The following is a 16,762-nucleotide window of genomic DNA, read 5'->3' on the forward strand; positions in this document are numbered from 1 at the left end:
ACCGAGGGTAACCAAGTCATAGCCAGGATGTTTCTCACAGTGTAGCTTCTCATTACTTTGGTCTTTGCACCTTTTCCAAGTGCACATGAGAATTATTAGATGAGGGAGGGAATGTAGAAATGGGATGCAGAAATGAAAAATGTAGACATGAACACCTGCCTCATGACATTTAAGGCTTGCTTTTATTTTAGTAAACGTCACTGGGCAAAACAGCCCATGGCTCAAGGACAAAGGCTTGAAACAGATATCATACACAAAACGGTGTGTGGTCAATACAGTCAATACTTACTGTACTTCTCAGAAATTAGGGTCATGTGCTATTTATGTGTGTATGTGTGTGTGTGCGTGTGTTTAGTAAAATACACAGGACGATCTATGAGTAAGTGATTATAAAGTGGTTAGTCCTCACATGGTAACCACTCACCGACTGGCAACTGAGAACTGCTACCTTTATGATCTCTTCTGGCTGTCAAGATTTTATAAGTAAACAAAAAATAAATATTAAAAAAGGGAAAATATATTTCGTTCAAAGATTGGAAACAATGGATTAAACACAGTTAAACAGGCTATTTACTAAGACTTAGTAGTCTTTACTATACTAATGAAAGTTGTAAACTGCCAACTACTTACTACGTTGCATATTCCATATATCTAGTTGGCCTCTATATGGATAGGACAAAACCAGGAAAAGGTAAGGAAGTAAGACAGAACACATAGGCTCATTTTGTTTCTTTGTTTTCCACATAGTTGGAGGCAGGGCAGAACTGCAAGTGTCAAAGCACAGGAAAAGGGTGCTTGCCTGAAGAGCAGTCTGAAGACAGAAGGCCCTGGACACTAGACATCTCTGGCAAGTTGAAAGGCTGAGGAAAGGATGCTGAAGATACCAGCCCTGAATAGGAATCTATGTCTGGAACTGAGGAACCATATCTTGAAGTGTGCAATGTACAATAATCCATGCACCAAATCAATTTATGCTCACCCCATTTAGTAGTTGCCAGTGACAATGAAGACATGAGTGGAAACCTGCAAGTTTTTTCCCAGTTTCATACTACCATACCACCTATCACCAAGCATTTCATAAACCATACAACTTTCAAGTCAGGTGAAACTTAAATTACCAGAAATCTGTATTAAGACCAGTAAGAAAAATAAAACTACTGCTCAGAGGCATTGGAAACAAGAGGCAGAGAAGGCTCACGGGTATCTTCCCTTTTTTTGTCTTTTGAATTGACATATGCTTTTGCTAAATGAAAATCATAACAGAAAATTTTATCTTTCATTTTCTCAGAGTCCAAGAGATAAATCTTGAGCACACGCACACATAATTTTCTCCCCAAAATAGCCACATTCTTTTATTTGATGATTCAATACATTTTTAATTCAAATAGTCACCACATAACCTAGGCACGATATTAAGCATTTTACAAGCAAAATATTTTACTGATTTTCTTTTAAATTGCCAGAGTACAATAAGTGAACTGGTTAAGAGATATACTTCTGTACATAAAAATATCCATGTATTTATACAAGTGTATGGAACAGAGTTTAAGATAATAAAACCACAACATCACAATAAATAGGATGTGTTCCTACTGCACAGCACAGCACGCTTTATCAGGAAGCTGCCAAGTCTTTTTCAAGGTGCTTTATGTTTTTCTGAGCTAGGCTCAGATTACCCCAAAAAAGGAATAGGTTAGTAATGGCTGGATCTGAATGTCTACTTTCATAAGTTGCTTTTTATTTTCATCTCCAATAACAGGAATGGAAGATATGATAATTTAATTATTTTCAAAAAGTCTTTGCAACTTACCAATTCTATTCCAATTCAGTTTTTTAAAATGCAGATTAATCTAACTCTAGCACCATATGAGAATGAAATACATGTATTTTTGTCAGAGCAACAATATTTTATATCATCTTTGTTCCTCTGGCTATAACAATTCTGTTTAGAAAAATTTACCAAGCTAAAAATAGTTGATCTAAGTTGTCATAAAAAAGAATATTAAATACCTTTGGTAAAAATAGATATATTTAACAAGATTAGAAAAGCCAACAGTTATAATGTCAAAAGGAGAATATAAAAATGTACACAATGAAACAAATAAACTGACTTATCGATAAAGTGAAGATAAGGCCACTCTTCTTTTCAGGTTTATCTCTTCCAAACCATGAATGTAGTTCTCTTCTTCTAAATGGCAGAAATTTTAATAAGAAATATGAAAAATCCAGTCTGTCCTATCAGCATGACACAAGTTTAATTCATAGCAACATAGTTCCTTTTTAAAAACCAGGTTTGTAGTACATAGAATGTTCTGGTTTACATATGTGAATATGAGCAAAAAAAAAAAAAAAAAATCCAGATTTTATACGATTTTAGGCCCAGGACATGGAGCTTTAGAGTTAAGCAAGGCAATGGAATCAGGTGCTCACTTGCACAGTTTTTTTCCTGTACTGACATCACCCTAAGCCGTATCGAAAGAACTGAAATACAGAACCCAGCTAGTGGAATACGTACATGGTAACTCTGAAACTAGCTGGTGATCTATTTAATACAACATTTAATTTTCTTTCCACGATTGAAGACCTTTTCTCCTGTCCTTTAGGCCTCCTCTCAAAAGAGCTGTTGCACAACTCCTAATTCTGTTTGATGTCTCCTCTTTCAGAATGCACTGTAAATCCTGAAGATGAAAGGTCCTTGAAGCAAACAACTGAGATTAAGGATGGAGATAACGCATACGTTCTCTAATAGAATCAGCCACTGCACTGCACAGCTCTGGGCAAGAGCTGCTGGTGGTGATGCGGCTATCCTCCTGTGCTCCCTCTGCACACACAGTCACACTCCTCATGGTGCTCCAGGGCCACGTCGGTGAGTGATTTGTGCAATCCCCTGACACCGGTCTTTGGTCTCAACTGAAGGACCTGAAAGGGAATAATAGTAAGCCACTTTTAAAAATCAACGAATGTCTATGACTGGCTTTTATAAACAAGTAACGTTTTAGAAAAGAATCTTGCGGCCCAAGAAAGACACACATTTTAATTTTTCCTAGAGCACGCATTATGAAAACACTCTCCCACCAAAAAAAAAAAAAAAAAAAAAAAAAAAAAAAATCATCATAGTTTCATGAAAGCACAGACATTTTAATGCCAACAATTTGGAAGCATTCTGTCTCTGAATAAGGAACAGTACTTGAATGGAAAGACTCACCATGCAATTGTTATTTTATTTATCTGGCTATTTTAGAATTTCACCTTAAGTATTTTGGAACTACCAATATAAAATTCGTTTTTCTGTTTGTCGCTTTCTTTCACTCATTCATTTATTCACACATTTAACAAATATTTATACTTGATGCAATACACTCAAGTGCAGAAATACTGTGGAAAGAAACATGATCACTCCACAGCTGAGTCTGCTCAATTATGCCACTCATTAATTTTCTTGGCTACACTTCAAGTCCTCTATAAACTTGATGAGATGGATTAGATGTACTTCATAGACATCAGCCCCAGTCACAGCTAACTTCCTGCAGCTGGATCCTACTGTGCAGTGAGAAGAGGTTTGGCAATAATAACAATGATGCCTCTATTAAATAAAGTTATCTGCAGTTCAGATTGTCAAGGTTTTAATAAAAATACAGCAAGATTGACACTTATACTACACATATTTCCTCTTAATACTATGACAAAAAGATGCAGTTGTGTATTCTATAAAATATTAATTAAAGTATTTGGTGTTGCTACCTATTTAAGTGTATTACATTTTATTTCTTATGATAGAAACAATAAAGTTTAGGAAATTGTATTTTGTTTGGATTATGAACAAAGGCCAGAGCACAAAATAATATGAAATTTTCTAGCATCTCTACTTTTTGGATACGACATAGATAACCTCATAAAGCCATTTCTAAAAGCTACCAGTCCTAAAAATGTTCATTAATCCAAAAAGGCACAAGTCAAGTCTTATGACTGTTCTATTTAAAGACTTAAAAGAAAAACAGAGAATGCATACCTCACTGGAGTATGTGGTAATATCAGAGGTTAATTAGCTAACATTTTTTGAATGCTTACTGGGTGCCAGGCACAATAATAACGTTTTTACATACTTTAACTCACAAGAATTCTATGAAGTAATTTACAATTATTACCCCTATTTTACACATGAGTGAACAGAGGCTTAGACAGAGTAAGTGACACAGACTTTATTTGTACCTAGCCCAGAGATGAATTATTAGAGAGATAGATAATAATTTTATACACTCAGAATATCACTGCTCATACATTCTATTTATTTAGTAACTTTCTTCCTGAAGAGATAAACTTCAAAGTCTTGTAATAACTATTAGAAATTATAAACTTTTAAAGTAGTTTTCTCATCTATTTCACAATTCTAAAATAAAAATTACTTTGACTTTATTTATTTAATGTGAAATTTAACTCAATGGCTACTGAATATTATTTTATGTTAGTACTGATTTATTATTTTTGAACAATTTAGTGTGTCAGACTAACTACATTTCAGATATTGGCACTATTCCTTATCACACTCTTGCTACAAATTGTTTCTGGAATGAGGTTGGGTGGGTGGGTAAGATAAATTGCAATATTGGCATAGCCAACATCTTCAATGCTTATGTCCACCTGTATGCATTTTCCCATTCAGCAAGGAAAAAAAAATTACTATGTAAGGTAAAGGTTAGAGAGGCCACCATACACGGTCCTAACAGTCAGGCCAGGCTGCAATCCTTGCTTCCTCTAGCTTGCATATGCCAAGATGCATTTGCTGAATCAAAGTCTCCTGTCTTTGTCTGCTGATGCTCATGGAGATTTACAAATAGCAGAAGAATCTCTAATGTTCTAGAAATTTAAGTCCTGGATAAGAAATTCTAATGGTGGAGGACACAATTAGTGTTCTTGTTTTTAACTCGTTTTGAAAGTTTTGACTTTGGAGGAGAAAAGTAGACTTGGAAAATGATCAGCAGGTCCCAGACAATATTAAAGAGGAAAAGGACATAGATTATGCCACCAGAAAAGAAACAGGGCTAATGTTCATCTCAGAAAATTTAGACGGAGAGGTTGAAATTAAAATGATAAGTCCATGAAAAGGAATGTCCAGGGAGAAGCTGAGCCAGAGATTGTGGAAGATAGTAGATAAGACACAGAGAGAACCGGCAAGGAACAAATGCTCATGGACCATTGCTCAACCCGTTCAAACAAAATGACCTTGAACTTTTGAGAACCACAGAGCACTGGGAACAGGGATTCAGCACTAGAATCAGGCAACTGAATGCTGTACATTTTTAGGTTTGTTTGTGCAAAACAAACAGACACAATGTAAGAATGTAAGACTATTATTTCATAAAAAATTAAATATGTAAAAATATAAACAAGATGAAAATTATTAAGCCAAGTAAGAACAGAGAAAAAGGAACAAATATTTTACTATTGTCAGAGTATCCTGTAGATCTTTTGGCCAGAATACCTTTCCTGCTTCAGGGCAAAATTCATTAAATCTTTATTGATCTTTTACCATAACCAAAGAATAAGACTAGGCACAGTGAAAAAGCAAAGATAAGTGAGAGAGCAGCTAATATATATTAATGGCATGAAAATTGCCAGGCTTAATTCTAAGTGTTTTGTAAATATCAACCCACTAAATCCTCACAATAAAGTATGAGGGTTGGAGACTCACCTTATAGATGAGGAATTTAGGCACGAGGGCTAAGCAATTTGCTCAAAGTCACACGCAAACAAATGTTAGGTTCAAAACTGGGATGTCTAGCTTTGGAGTTTGTGTTCTCAAGCATTACACTGCAATGTGACTTTTGTTTTCCTTAGCTCTCAATTCAATAGAAACAAAGAAAAATAGACAATAATTTTGAAATAGTAAAAGTTCTCTAATAGCGTACCTTTGAAGCCCTACAGATGCGCTGAGGATGAATTAGTCATGCTAGGACTGGTAGGACACCAGCATTTCAATGAAGATACAACATCTAAGTTTATACATATATAAGGTTCCTGACTTGCTTTTCTGAAAACTCTTATGTGGAAGTTAGAAAAATCATTAAGAAAATATATTTATTTGGCTAAAACGTCTTCCCACAAAGAGATCCAGTGATTGACACAAAAAGTAAGAATCTTATTAATAACACTATCATGCTTCAGTATCTTTTAGTTTTCTTCAATTATTATATCCCATCTCCTCCTCCAGCAGCATCAGGTGCCATACATGTATCAGGAAACCATCCTTCTTGAAAAGTCAACTTTAAATTTTACAAAACCTTTAAATTACACCAATGAAAATCTGCCCTTCTGGCTTCGTTTAAAAATCACTTCATGACCTTTACTTTTTTCCACTAAATAAAATAACAAGAAATAAATACCTACTTAATAAATAAAATGATTTTCATATGCATAAAGTGTTCAGTGAAACCCTCATCTGTTAGGTAACCTAAACATGCATGGTTTCCTAAACTACACTTCCTATGACATGATTTTCCTGCCCTTCACCAATATTGTGTTGGCAATTGATAAAGTGGGAAAAAAAGCACTGGATTCGCGAAGACAAGGACCCTGTTTCCATTCTAGAGCTCGGCTTTCACTTCATTAAGGATTTCACTGAAATCTTGATGCATATGAAAAATCATTTTATTTATTAGGTAGATACTTATTCTGTATTCTTATTTAATGGAAAAATGAAAGGAAAGGCAGTCATATTGAAATGATGTCAGAAGGGCAGATTTTGACTTTGTCTAATGTTAATGTTTTGTAGAAATTCAAGTTGACTCATCAAGAAGGATGGCTTCCTGATAGCATGATGCTGTATGATGCTGCTGGGGGAGGTGTTGGGATTTAACTGGGAGACTCCATCACTAAGAAAAACATTAAGTGTACAAGTTCTAAGGTTTCCAGGGTTCTAAAAAACAATAATTACTAACATGTCATATTATATTTTCTTTCATTCCAAAGAATAAAGAGATGAAAGGTTAAAACATCCACGCAAAGTTTAACATGTTATTTGAAGCAACATGAATAATACAAAGTTTATTATAATTATGAATATGTCATCTTAGGAGTCTCTGTTGTCCCAAGTAGAAAAATAAATATCAAAGCTCTCCTTTCTCCAAAGTAGACAATAATTTATCTCTGAGCTTGTCTTTGAAATATTTTTCCTTCATATTTTGAAAAGTTTAAAAGTTGAAAAACTTTACTCATTTTTTCCCTCAGAAAACACTTTATTTTTGGTATGAGAGGCAAAAACTTCACTGACACTACCAGAGAATATGCTTTCTAAATCCCTAATATCTGGAATTTTAATTAAAGGTGCTAATTTTAAAAAATAAAAACATAAACTATTTGTAGACCTCGTTTTTCTCCCCATGAATACCACGTCTTTTTTCCAAACATAAACGCATTTCAGATTCACTGTTTTGTTCTAAGACATAAAATACCCGAAGGAAACCAAAAAGAAAATTGTATACCTACCTCGTGGTATTTTTTAGTAACTTTGCTTGGGACACATTGACATTCATTGCAATTGTGGAGACAACAGGCACAGTTCCCACCACAGCGTTTAACCAGGAGACAACCTGGCCAGAAAATGGTATCGGTTCTCTTTAGTTCTTCCCTTATGGACACTGAGAAGTTACGAGGTGTGCAGCTGTATAATCTTACCTCCTCTGTTAGAAGGTTCAGATCCACCACTATACGGTATAAAAGAAAGCAAAGAAAAATAGATGTTGATGCTTTGAGTCTGAATGTATTTCATTAAGCTCTTTTCATAAAGAAATCTTACGTTATTTCATGAACAATATCCATAACAATATCCGCTCTTACTGTAAGTAGATTTTAGAGATATACAACTACAAATTGGACCTTCTAGTTCATAGCAAACAAAGCTTCATTATGACTTAGCGACCAGTAAAGAGATGCCATTGTGTAATACTAAGAACAGAGCCAACAAAACAGTTGAAAGCTATAAATAGGAAACTTTATACAGACAAAAAAGGCCACACGTTTTAACCTTAGTAAAAAAAAAAAAAAAATAGACATGGAGAACACAGGAGAGAAGAATAAAATGCAAAATGATGAATGCTTTGATTAAAAAAACAAGTATAATTCTTAAAAGGATTTTAGGCTCATACAATTAGTGAAGAACAATTTATTGAAATGTGTCAACAGCTCTTTCTATAATCTCTATGGCAATAACCATCATAAAATATAAAAAAAGCATGAAGAGAATGCACATTTGAAGACAGCTGTGTAGACCATGAGTGAAAAAAAATGACATACTTTATAAAAGCAGAAGCTGTTGGAAGGCAATGCTTCAAATGCATTGAATGATTTCCCATCTTGGAAATTCAGACTAACTAAACTAAACTCCTTCAGATACCTATCCTTCCCCTGCTAATGGGTGGAAGAAATGTTTAATTTATCTAATTTATAACCCCTGCCTCTACTCCTTTAGCAAGTTGGTTAACTATGCTGTTTGTGCTTTATTCTATGAAGAATACCTACTTTTGAGGACCAAACAAAATATTCTTTGTTGCAGTAAATCCTCAAAGAACCATTGTTTTTAACTACAAAATGATTCTGCCTCAGGAAAATTATATCAAAATAACATGCCCTGTTCAATGTGAATTTATACATATCACATGAATAGTAGGTAATTACTATTAGGATAAAGACTTGTAATATAATTTATTTTCTGCCTTACATCTCTGCCTATTTTTTTCCCCTAGAAATATTCAAATAAAGCAATTCCAATGAGATTGAATACTTTCAGATAACGTATATGCCTTCAGGGTTTTTTTCTCCTAATAAAGTTTTTTAAAAATTTAGAAATATTATCTAAAATATAATAAGCCTACTTAAATACCTTTCCACTAATATGGATAACACAGACATGAATGAAAAAAAAGAAAGCTATTTTCTGGTTAAAGATGGCTTCAAGTAGAAATAATCACGATGTAATCCAATTTTTTAAATTAAAAGCTAAGTTTTATTAATTTTTAAGTGACAAGGTAAGAATCAAATGCTTATTTTCTTGGATTTGTTATACATGTGATCAGGTGTTTTTAATACTTATATTGTCTTAATTGTCTTTGATAATTTAAGTATTTTAGGAAACGTATTATAAAATTATGCATAGGTAATTGTAAATTAGAAATGTATGTAAACTATATGATAGACTAAAACCTGAGTCAAGTATAGGAAAGCACCAAAGAAATCCACCTTATTCAGCTAAAAAATTATTTTTCTAACTCAAGGGAAAGTCATTGTTTCATTTGGCTAATGAAAGATTTCTTTTTAATCTGAAAATGATCCTGTGAAGGCAAAGCTTTTAAATATTTAAAGCAAATCCTTCTTTCAAATGCTCTGAATAGGCCAACTTATCCCTAATAAAAGTAATGAGCTCATTATGCTAAATGGTATCACATATTTTACCTGGTTTCATTTTGCTGATCTAATAGTATATGCATACATTCCTCTTTAGTTGTTGAAACTATATTTTAACAACTTATTTGAGCTTATTTGAAGCTTTTCTCTAGTATTTAATGCCTGGGCAAGGAGGAAGAAGACTTAAAATATGCACAAACACAAAATCTGGTTGCCAAAGTCTTCAATGCTTATTTAAGAATTATACTTCTTTAGAATGTGAGTGAAGAAGCTCTCAGCTCTCAAAGCATATTCACCTATGTCAAGTAGTTTTAAATATGCTATTTCATGATAATAGAAAATGAGACTGTATATGTTCCCTTTAAAATGTTTACTTAACCACAATAAAAGGTTAGACAGATTTCCCAAGTGAACTAAGTTGTGATACCTGCTACAATGTGAAAATTTAAACACACTTTTAACTTAGCTTCCACTCATTTATCATGTTTGACACAAAAGTCAAAAGCCCTTTTTACGTACTAGTTAAGCTTGACTTAGAAAATACAGTAATTTTTTGTAGCAGTAGCAAGGTATGAATGAAAACCCTGAACTAGAGGAAGAAAGTGAAAGAAAAAAAAGTAAAGCATTTATGCAGTCCACAGTTTTCTAAAAATATAATTAAGGAATTTAAATTTGGCATTTCATTTTGAAATTTATGCTGCCTACTGCTAAGGCTTCAAATGCATATAAGCTTCGTTAAGTTAAGTCATATGTCATACATTCTTGAAACATTGTATAGTACTTTTAGGGGGGGAAGGCAAATAAAGAGAAAAAGGAAAAGAAGAAAGAAAGATAATGTACCAAAGCATACTTTTTGAATAGCTTAACTATAATAATATTAAAGAAGTTTCCCTCTGCCAAATATTTGTAAAAGTTGGTCTTCAGATTTTTTTCCTTTTCATAATTATCTCCTAAGAAAACAAATACAGGTATTAGTTTGTTTTTCTAAAGAATGCAGATTTTGAGCACATCACCAACCAAAATCATTATTTTTAAATGCAAATGTCATTATACGTTTTGCTACAAAAAACAGTAATATTTTTCTTTGTTAGTTGTTCATTCTTTTAAGATATTCAGTCCAAAGACAGTCTATTACTGTAATGTAATCTGAGGGTGGTCTTTCTAAGATGAATGTGGTAACACTGTGATGTTTATTCTGTGGGAAATCTATTTCAATGTCTAATTAGAAGCTTTTAAAAGTTTGACTCCTTATTCCTTTGTAGAGATACTCTCAGGAGGGGAGTTGGTTTTGTCTATATAGATGTTATCCCACACCTGTATTTTAGTTTATGTAAAGTTCCAAAAATGTACACTGCTTTTCTCACACTTACTGCATGCTTAAAAAGTTAATAAATTTGGAAAACTGCAAAGGGCTTCAATTTTGAAAGTGTTAAATGAATATCTGAAAGATCTGTTCAGCTTCCGATGCTTTTGAATGCAAGCTAGCCTCTGGCAAAATCTTTGAGCACCAGGCGTACATTTTCAGGCATAAAGCCTTGGCTAGAAGGGAGGTTTTTAGGCTCAAATCCAGAAATCAGCTGTCAAAAAACTAGATCTCAGTTTAGAACCTGATTCACTGCCCCTGCTTCTTACAGATCAACATGATAATCAACTTCAAATTTGCTAACAAGGGCTCTATTCATGGATATTTCAGCTAGTCTTGCAGATCTTCATCTTCCTGTTCCTAAGTGGGAGGGAAGGGAAGTGTTGCTCGTAAGTTATTCATCAAGTTATTCACCAAGATCAAATCTTATAAATATGTAACAGCTTTCAGCATCTGGACAGGACTCAACTGCCCAGGCACTTGAACACTGATTTCAAATATTGCCAAAAGGAAACCACGTCTGTTGGCATAGTGAAATACCAGGGCTGGGCAAGTCTGAACATGACCTGCTGAGATTAAAGCTCATGATCCAAAAAAGCTGCAACTCTTAGAGCAGGAAAGGGCAGGAATCGGGTTTCCTTCTGACAAGGTTTAGAAGAGCAAGTCTGGTGCAATCTGCCCTTGTGAATGGCTCAAATTAACCGAACATTGTTCCTTTCATATAAATTCTCTAGGCTGTCACTGCATTCTCCAAAGCAGTAGATTTCACTGTTTCTGACAGATTAAAACAGATATTTTGAGTGCATTGTAATGAAACAGTTATTTCTATACGTTTTCATTTGTGTCTGCTATGGATGCTTTCCAATTCCAATGTTACTAAAAAAATTAGGTAATTTTATAGAAAACTCAGTTAAGATTATTTCCAATTTCTTGGCCATGCAGAATTAGGTTTAATTAACATCACTTCCACTCTTAGAGAAAGATACACCCATATGGGCAAAAGTGATTATTTCAACAACAAACTTATATAGTTAAAAATTATTATGGTGTGGGTTCTTTTAGGTTCTTGTTTTCTTGCTATGAATCCTGCCTTGAAAACTATGAATTCTATTTTATGTTGGGTCGTTGCCATTTTTCATAGTTTTCAGAATTGTCTAGGCTTAGAAAATGCAGAGTCATATAATACTGACCCATGGGAGATACTGTTGACAAACATTTTTGTAGAGGATCCCCTTTTTCTATCCCTAACCTGGTTTTGCAGCTATGATAATTTCTTTTGAGTCCCAAAATCAACATATTCCAAGTATTAGGTTTGAGTAAGCAGTGATTTTTGTAAAATGCAATGAAGGACTTCATCAAAATGATATTTTTGAAGATAATATATAACTGGAATTTTCAGAAGTATCCCCCTTTCAATTTTCCACACCCACTGGGTTATAACTAAGTTCCTCCTTTTGTATTTATTATTATTCAATATATAAATATGCTCAAATGATAAGAAAATGTATTGAATATATCACTAATGAATTTTAAACTCTACCCTTTAGAAGCTGTGGCAGAAGAATCTGAAACATTAGCTGTTAAGAAAATTAAATGAGGTTCTAATCTGAAGAGGGAGCTTACCTCTGGATTTTCTTCCAAAAACAAAAGCCTTGCCAAGAAGTTGCCAAGTTGGCCTATATAGATCTTCTAAGTCCAACTGCCATCTCTCTGGTTCAAGATATCGAATAAGGTCTTCCAAGGTACTAAAGGCAGTTATAGCATTATTAAGCAGGTCCAGTGGCAAAGCTGAAGGGGGTAGCACTGAAGGACTCACAGCTTCTGTGAATTGCTGAAAGTAAAATGAATCCTGTGTTAACTGTTTTAAAAACGACAATGTATTCCTTCTGGGCATATGCAAGAAATATAAAGACTAAGGCTGGAAATATGTGTGAAGGAAAATTGTATTGAATCCAATTAGAAATAACTACTCTGCAAAGACTTCATGAAGATGAACTCCGATAGATTTCCTGTAAAATCAATGAGAAAGACATTAATTTTCATTACCACCAACCGTGAGGGATATGGATATCTTTTGGTCATATAAAATAATTAAAAATATCTTCATGGTTCAATTACAAACTTAGAATGAAAACTATAATACAGTTTACCAAATTTTCCTTTTCTTTTCCACTTTTCATTTTCCTTAATCTGAAAAATTACCTGGTAGTTATGCCAATTAGTGTCATATAAATTAAAAATGGAATAAGAAATAATTAACCCAAAAGATCTAGAACAAAATAGTTAGAAATCATTTGACATTAAAGAACTTATTAATCAAGATAGAAAATATCTAAATCATAAAAGATCAGCTTAATAAATTGCCTACAATATATTTTTAATATAAAATGCCTAATAAACAAGATTAAGAGATCGGAGGGACACTGGAGAACACACTGACAAACTATGTGACTGTCATAAGATTAGTATCCAGAATATACAAAAATAAAGACAAATGCAATGGAAGAAAAATGGGCATATTACAGATAAAAAGCTTGAATGGTCAATAAACATATGAAAATATGCTGAACTTCATTATCAGAGAAATCCAAAGAGAGATATTATTTCACATACGAAAAAAGGATACTTTTTCACACAGATGAGATTGGCAAGAATTTTAAAAAGGATTACTGAGGATGTGATTAAATTGGAATTCCTCTGCTCTGCCTGCAGAAGTTAGTGTACGTAGGCACAACACTTTAGCTGATGTAACTGATAAGCACTGAATATTCTTTCACTTATGCACATGGAAATATGTTCAATGATTAGAAAGACTGGAAGCAATCTAAATGCCCATGTATAGGAAAACACTAACACATCAGCTCTTCCTTTTCATTCTCATTACTTCCATCCTGGGCTCCATACTAAAAACATGTACTATAAATAGCAGCTTCTAACCTTATCTCCTTACCTTTAATCATTTCTCTCTCCTTTTGTTCTATGCTGCATAATCCTGGGTTAATCTACTAAATAAGATATTACTGATCCTATGATGAATTTGGACAAATGCCTATGTGATTTCTCATCTGGAGGATAAAATCCAAATTCCTTACACAGCATTCAGAGCTCTCAAAAACTGACCTCTGCTCACCTTCCACTCTAATCCGCTACTCATCAGAGACATGCATATTTTGTTCCAATCAGTCTAGTCTCTTCACTGACTACTGCACATATAATATCATCTCATACTTTGTAACTTATGCTAAATCTGTCCCCATACCTGACATGCAAAAACTCTCCCCCCGTTGATCCACATCATAAATCTTTACCATTACAATGACCTTTTCAAAAATCCAATTCATCCATGAAACCTGGCACAACAGGGTCATCACTGTCCCACAGCCCTCTGTGGGCTGCTCTGTGAGCACTTGGCTTGAAGAGCAGAAGCTGCCCAGTAAACTAGGAAAAGGAGCACCTCTCCTCTGAACAGGCACAACCCTCGTGGGGCTCCTGGCTTTGTGGGTGTCCCGCTGCCCACAGGGGAACATTCTTACAGGGTATAATTGGCAGAAATGAACGTGGCAGCCTTGGGCCAACAATGATTTCATCCTTTTCTTTTTTTTTTTTAACAAAAGTTTATTGAGTAACTACAGTGTTCCAGGGCCTGTGTGTGCATTATGAGAAAAGCACAGTGGAATGACAATGTCTGGCCTCCTTCCTTGCCTGGATTACTCACATGTACTTTCCAAGTCTCCACTCAGCTGTTACTCCTTTCATCTTTTTGTTTTTTAAATAAGTTTTATTTTGTATATTTGAGGTTTATGACATGATGTTACAGGATAAACAAAGATACACAAAGATACATGGAAAATGTGTAAGTACATATATATACAGTACAATGGTTACTATTAAAGACTTAATTTCAATAATGTCAAGGATCTGGCTAAAATATTAGGACTAAGATATTTTCTAATTATTTTATGATATTTTTGCTCTACCCATTAGTCTGTTAAACTTTGAGAGTAGGAACTAAATCTAATATGTTTTTATTACCCAGTGTTTTCTATAATTGTCCAAGGAACACAAAATTGCTTTGACAGAACTACGACTGAAAACTCTATTATAGATATAAACATTGATCTAAAAACGGTTTTAATTTTAATTTAGCTAATTAAGTTACTATTGATTAAATTTATGGTGTAAAAAGTTAATGCAAATTTTTGCATATTTCAAAAATATAAGCCTATATATGTATATAAATGTTTTATAAAGTAAAAATTAAGGGGTCAATAATAGTCAAAGAATAAGTATTATTACAAATGGAAAGTTTCAAAACCTTTACAGATAAAATAAGTGGTTGCTAGTAAGTTAATACAAAAAGTATACATTATTTGTTAAATTGTCAGGGTGCAGATGTATATTTTAAGCATAAAATATAATTGTTATGTAGGCTAATTTCAATTAGACTGTAATCCAAGAATGATTTGGCTTATTTTGCTTCCAGTCTGTTGGAGACTCTCTGAATAGAGCATTTCTTTTGAAGCAATTCAAAGTTCTAACTGAAATTAATATTGCTGAGATGCAGTTCAAAATATTAACACAAAAGAAGGCAAAACAAGATAAGCCTGTAACACTGGGCAAACAAAAGATGCACACCTTGGGTCCAGTGAAGTATCTGCAATCTGCATACCCATCCCTTCAAATGTGAAAGGTTGGGAGAAAAGCATCTTCTGTTACTGTATGTATAGATCAGTTGGTGTTACAAATCTCTAAGCTTCTAAATATTTAAATTAAAATTTGATAAATTTAGAAAGACAACTCTTTCTCCACCACACCCCACACACAGTGGTCCCCACCCAAAAAACAGGAAAGAAGAATGAACATAAGTTCTCGGGATTCAAAGAATCAATCCCTGGACAGAACAGGGGAAGTGGTGCTTCTATTTAAGGGCCTTCTCATGACTGTCCCTCCACCCACTGGTTCAAGAAAGAGCTGAGTTGTTCACTTTCAAAGTTCTGCTTTTCTAAGTTGTTTAAAGGGACTCTCAGAGAGAAAGAGGGGAGCAATGAAAAAAAGAAGTTACAGAAAAAAACAGGCTTTGAATTTTTAAGTTTTACTTTTCTCTCTAACAAAGTAACACTGTTCATTACAGACTAATAGCATTTTCTCCCATAATTAGTATCTAGAAAATTCTAACAATACTTTTGATATTTAAAAACACTTATGATTGGGCTGTTAAACTGGTTAGAATACGCAAAATACGCCTTGACTTGGATTTTCACATTTCCTGTTTATGTCTTTTATTCTTCATAAAAATATGATGGTGTACTTTTAAGCTATAGGTTGTGCTAAGACAATTTAGTGGATAGCAATGGACACAAACCGGAAGCAGAGTTTCCTGGTGTTCTGCAATGTAGACAACTAAACCAAAACCCTTATTCAGCCAGAGAAAAGCTTCTGTGTTATCACCTGCAGGGCAGTAATGACAACCTTGGTGAGGGTGTGGCCCTAGCCTAGACTCTTTTAGGCCTATTACTTTGTAAGGACAGGTTGTCAAAGAGCAGAAAAGCATCTACAATCTATGTGATGAAGTGTCCTGCCAAACAGTACATTTCTAAGATGTCAGCTCCATGAGATAAGGATCCTATGCAAAATCGGGTCTTTAAAATTCTCTGATGAAAGTTACTCTGAATGACAACATGATAATGAGAGAACTATGATCAGGAGTTAAGGAACTGGACTCTAAATCCCAGAGATACTCACATGTAGGGAAGAGAGTTTGATTAAATTGCATAATCAATCTGTGCCTCAGTTTCCTCCACTACAAAATATGGTAGCTATATTCAATGACCTTCAAGTTTCTTGCCAGCTTTTACATTTAAAAATTCTACTTAATTATCAGATACAAGAGGGTCCAGTACAGCTTCAGCAAAATTATCTTGAGAGCTTCAAAAATATAATAAACAACTTAGTAAGTCTATAATGGGACTGAACTCTATTTTTTTTTTCTTTTAACTCTCCTTG

The 16,762-nt window shown here is 33.9% G+C and overlaps 1 protein-coding gene across 3 annotated transcripts in view; it reads right to left on the minus strand.

Moving 5' to 3' along the window:
- Positions 1-1,325: 1,325 nt before the first annotated feature.
- PDGFC (platelet derived growth factor C) overlaps positions 1,326-16,762 on the minus strand; it is a 210,243-nt gene continuing 194,806 nt past the window's right edge. For 2 of the 3 annotated variants that reach the window (XM_004040554.5, XM_063705620.1), the window contains exons 4-6: positions 12,383-12,590; positions 7,483-7,700; positions 1,326-2,919 (exon numbers count right to left, since the gene is read on the minus strand). In XM_004040554.5, coding sequence (XP_004040602.1) covers positions 2,803-2,919; positions 7,483-7,700; positions 12,383-12,590 — 543 coding nt within the window. In that variant the 3' untranslated portion in view covers positions 1,326-2,802. The remainder of the gene's footprint in view (positions 2,920-7,482; positions 7,701-12,382; positions 12,591-16,762) is intronic. The other variant, XM_055384106.2, reaches the window with a different exon arrangement.

The sequence above is a fragment of the Gorilla gorilla genome, chromosome 3 (genome assembly GCF_029281585.2).
Source record: "Gorilla gorilla gorilla isolate KB3781 chromosome 3, NHGRI_mGorGor1-v2.1_pri, whole genome shotgun sequence".
Taxonomy (NCBI): Eukaryota; Metazoa; Chordata; class Mammalia; order Primates; family Hominidae; genus Gorilla; species Gorilla gorilla.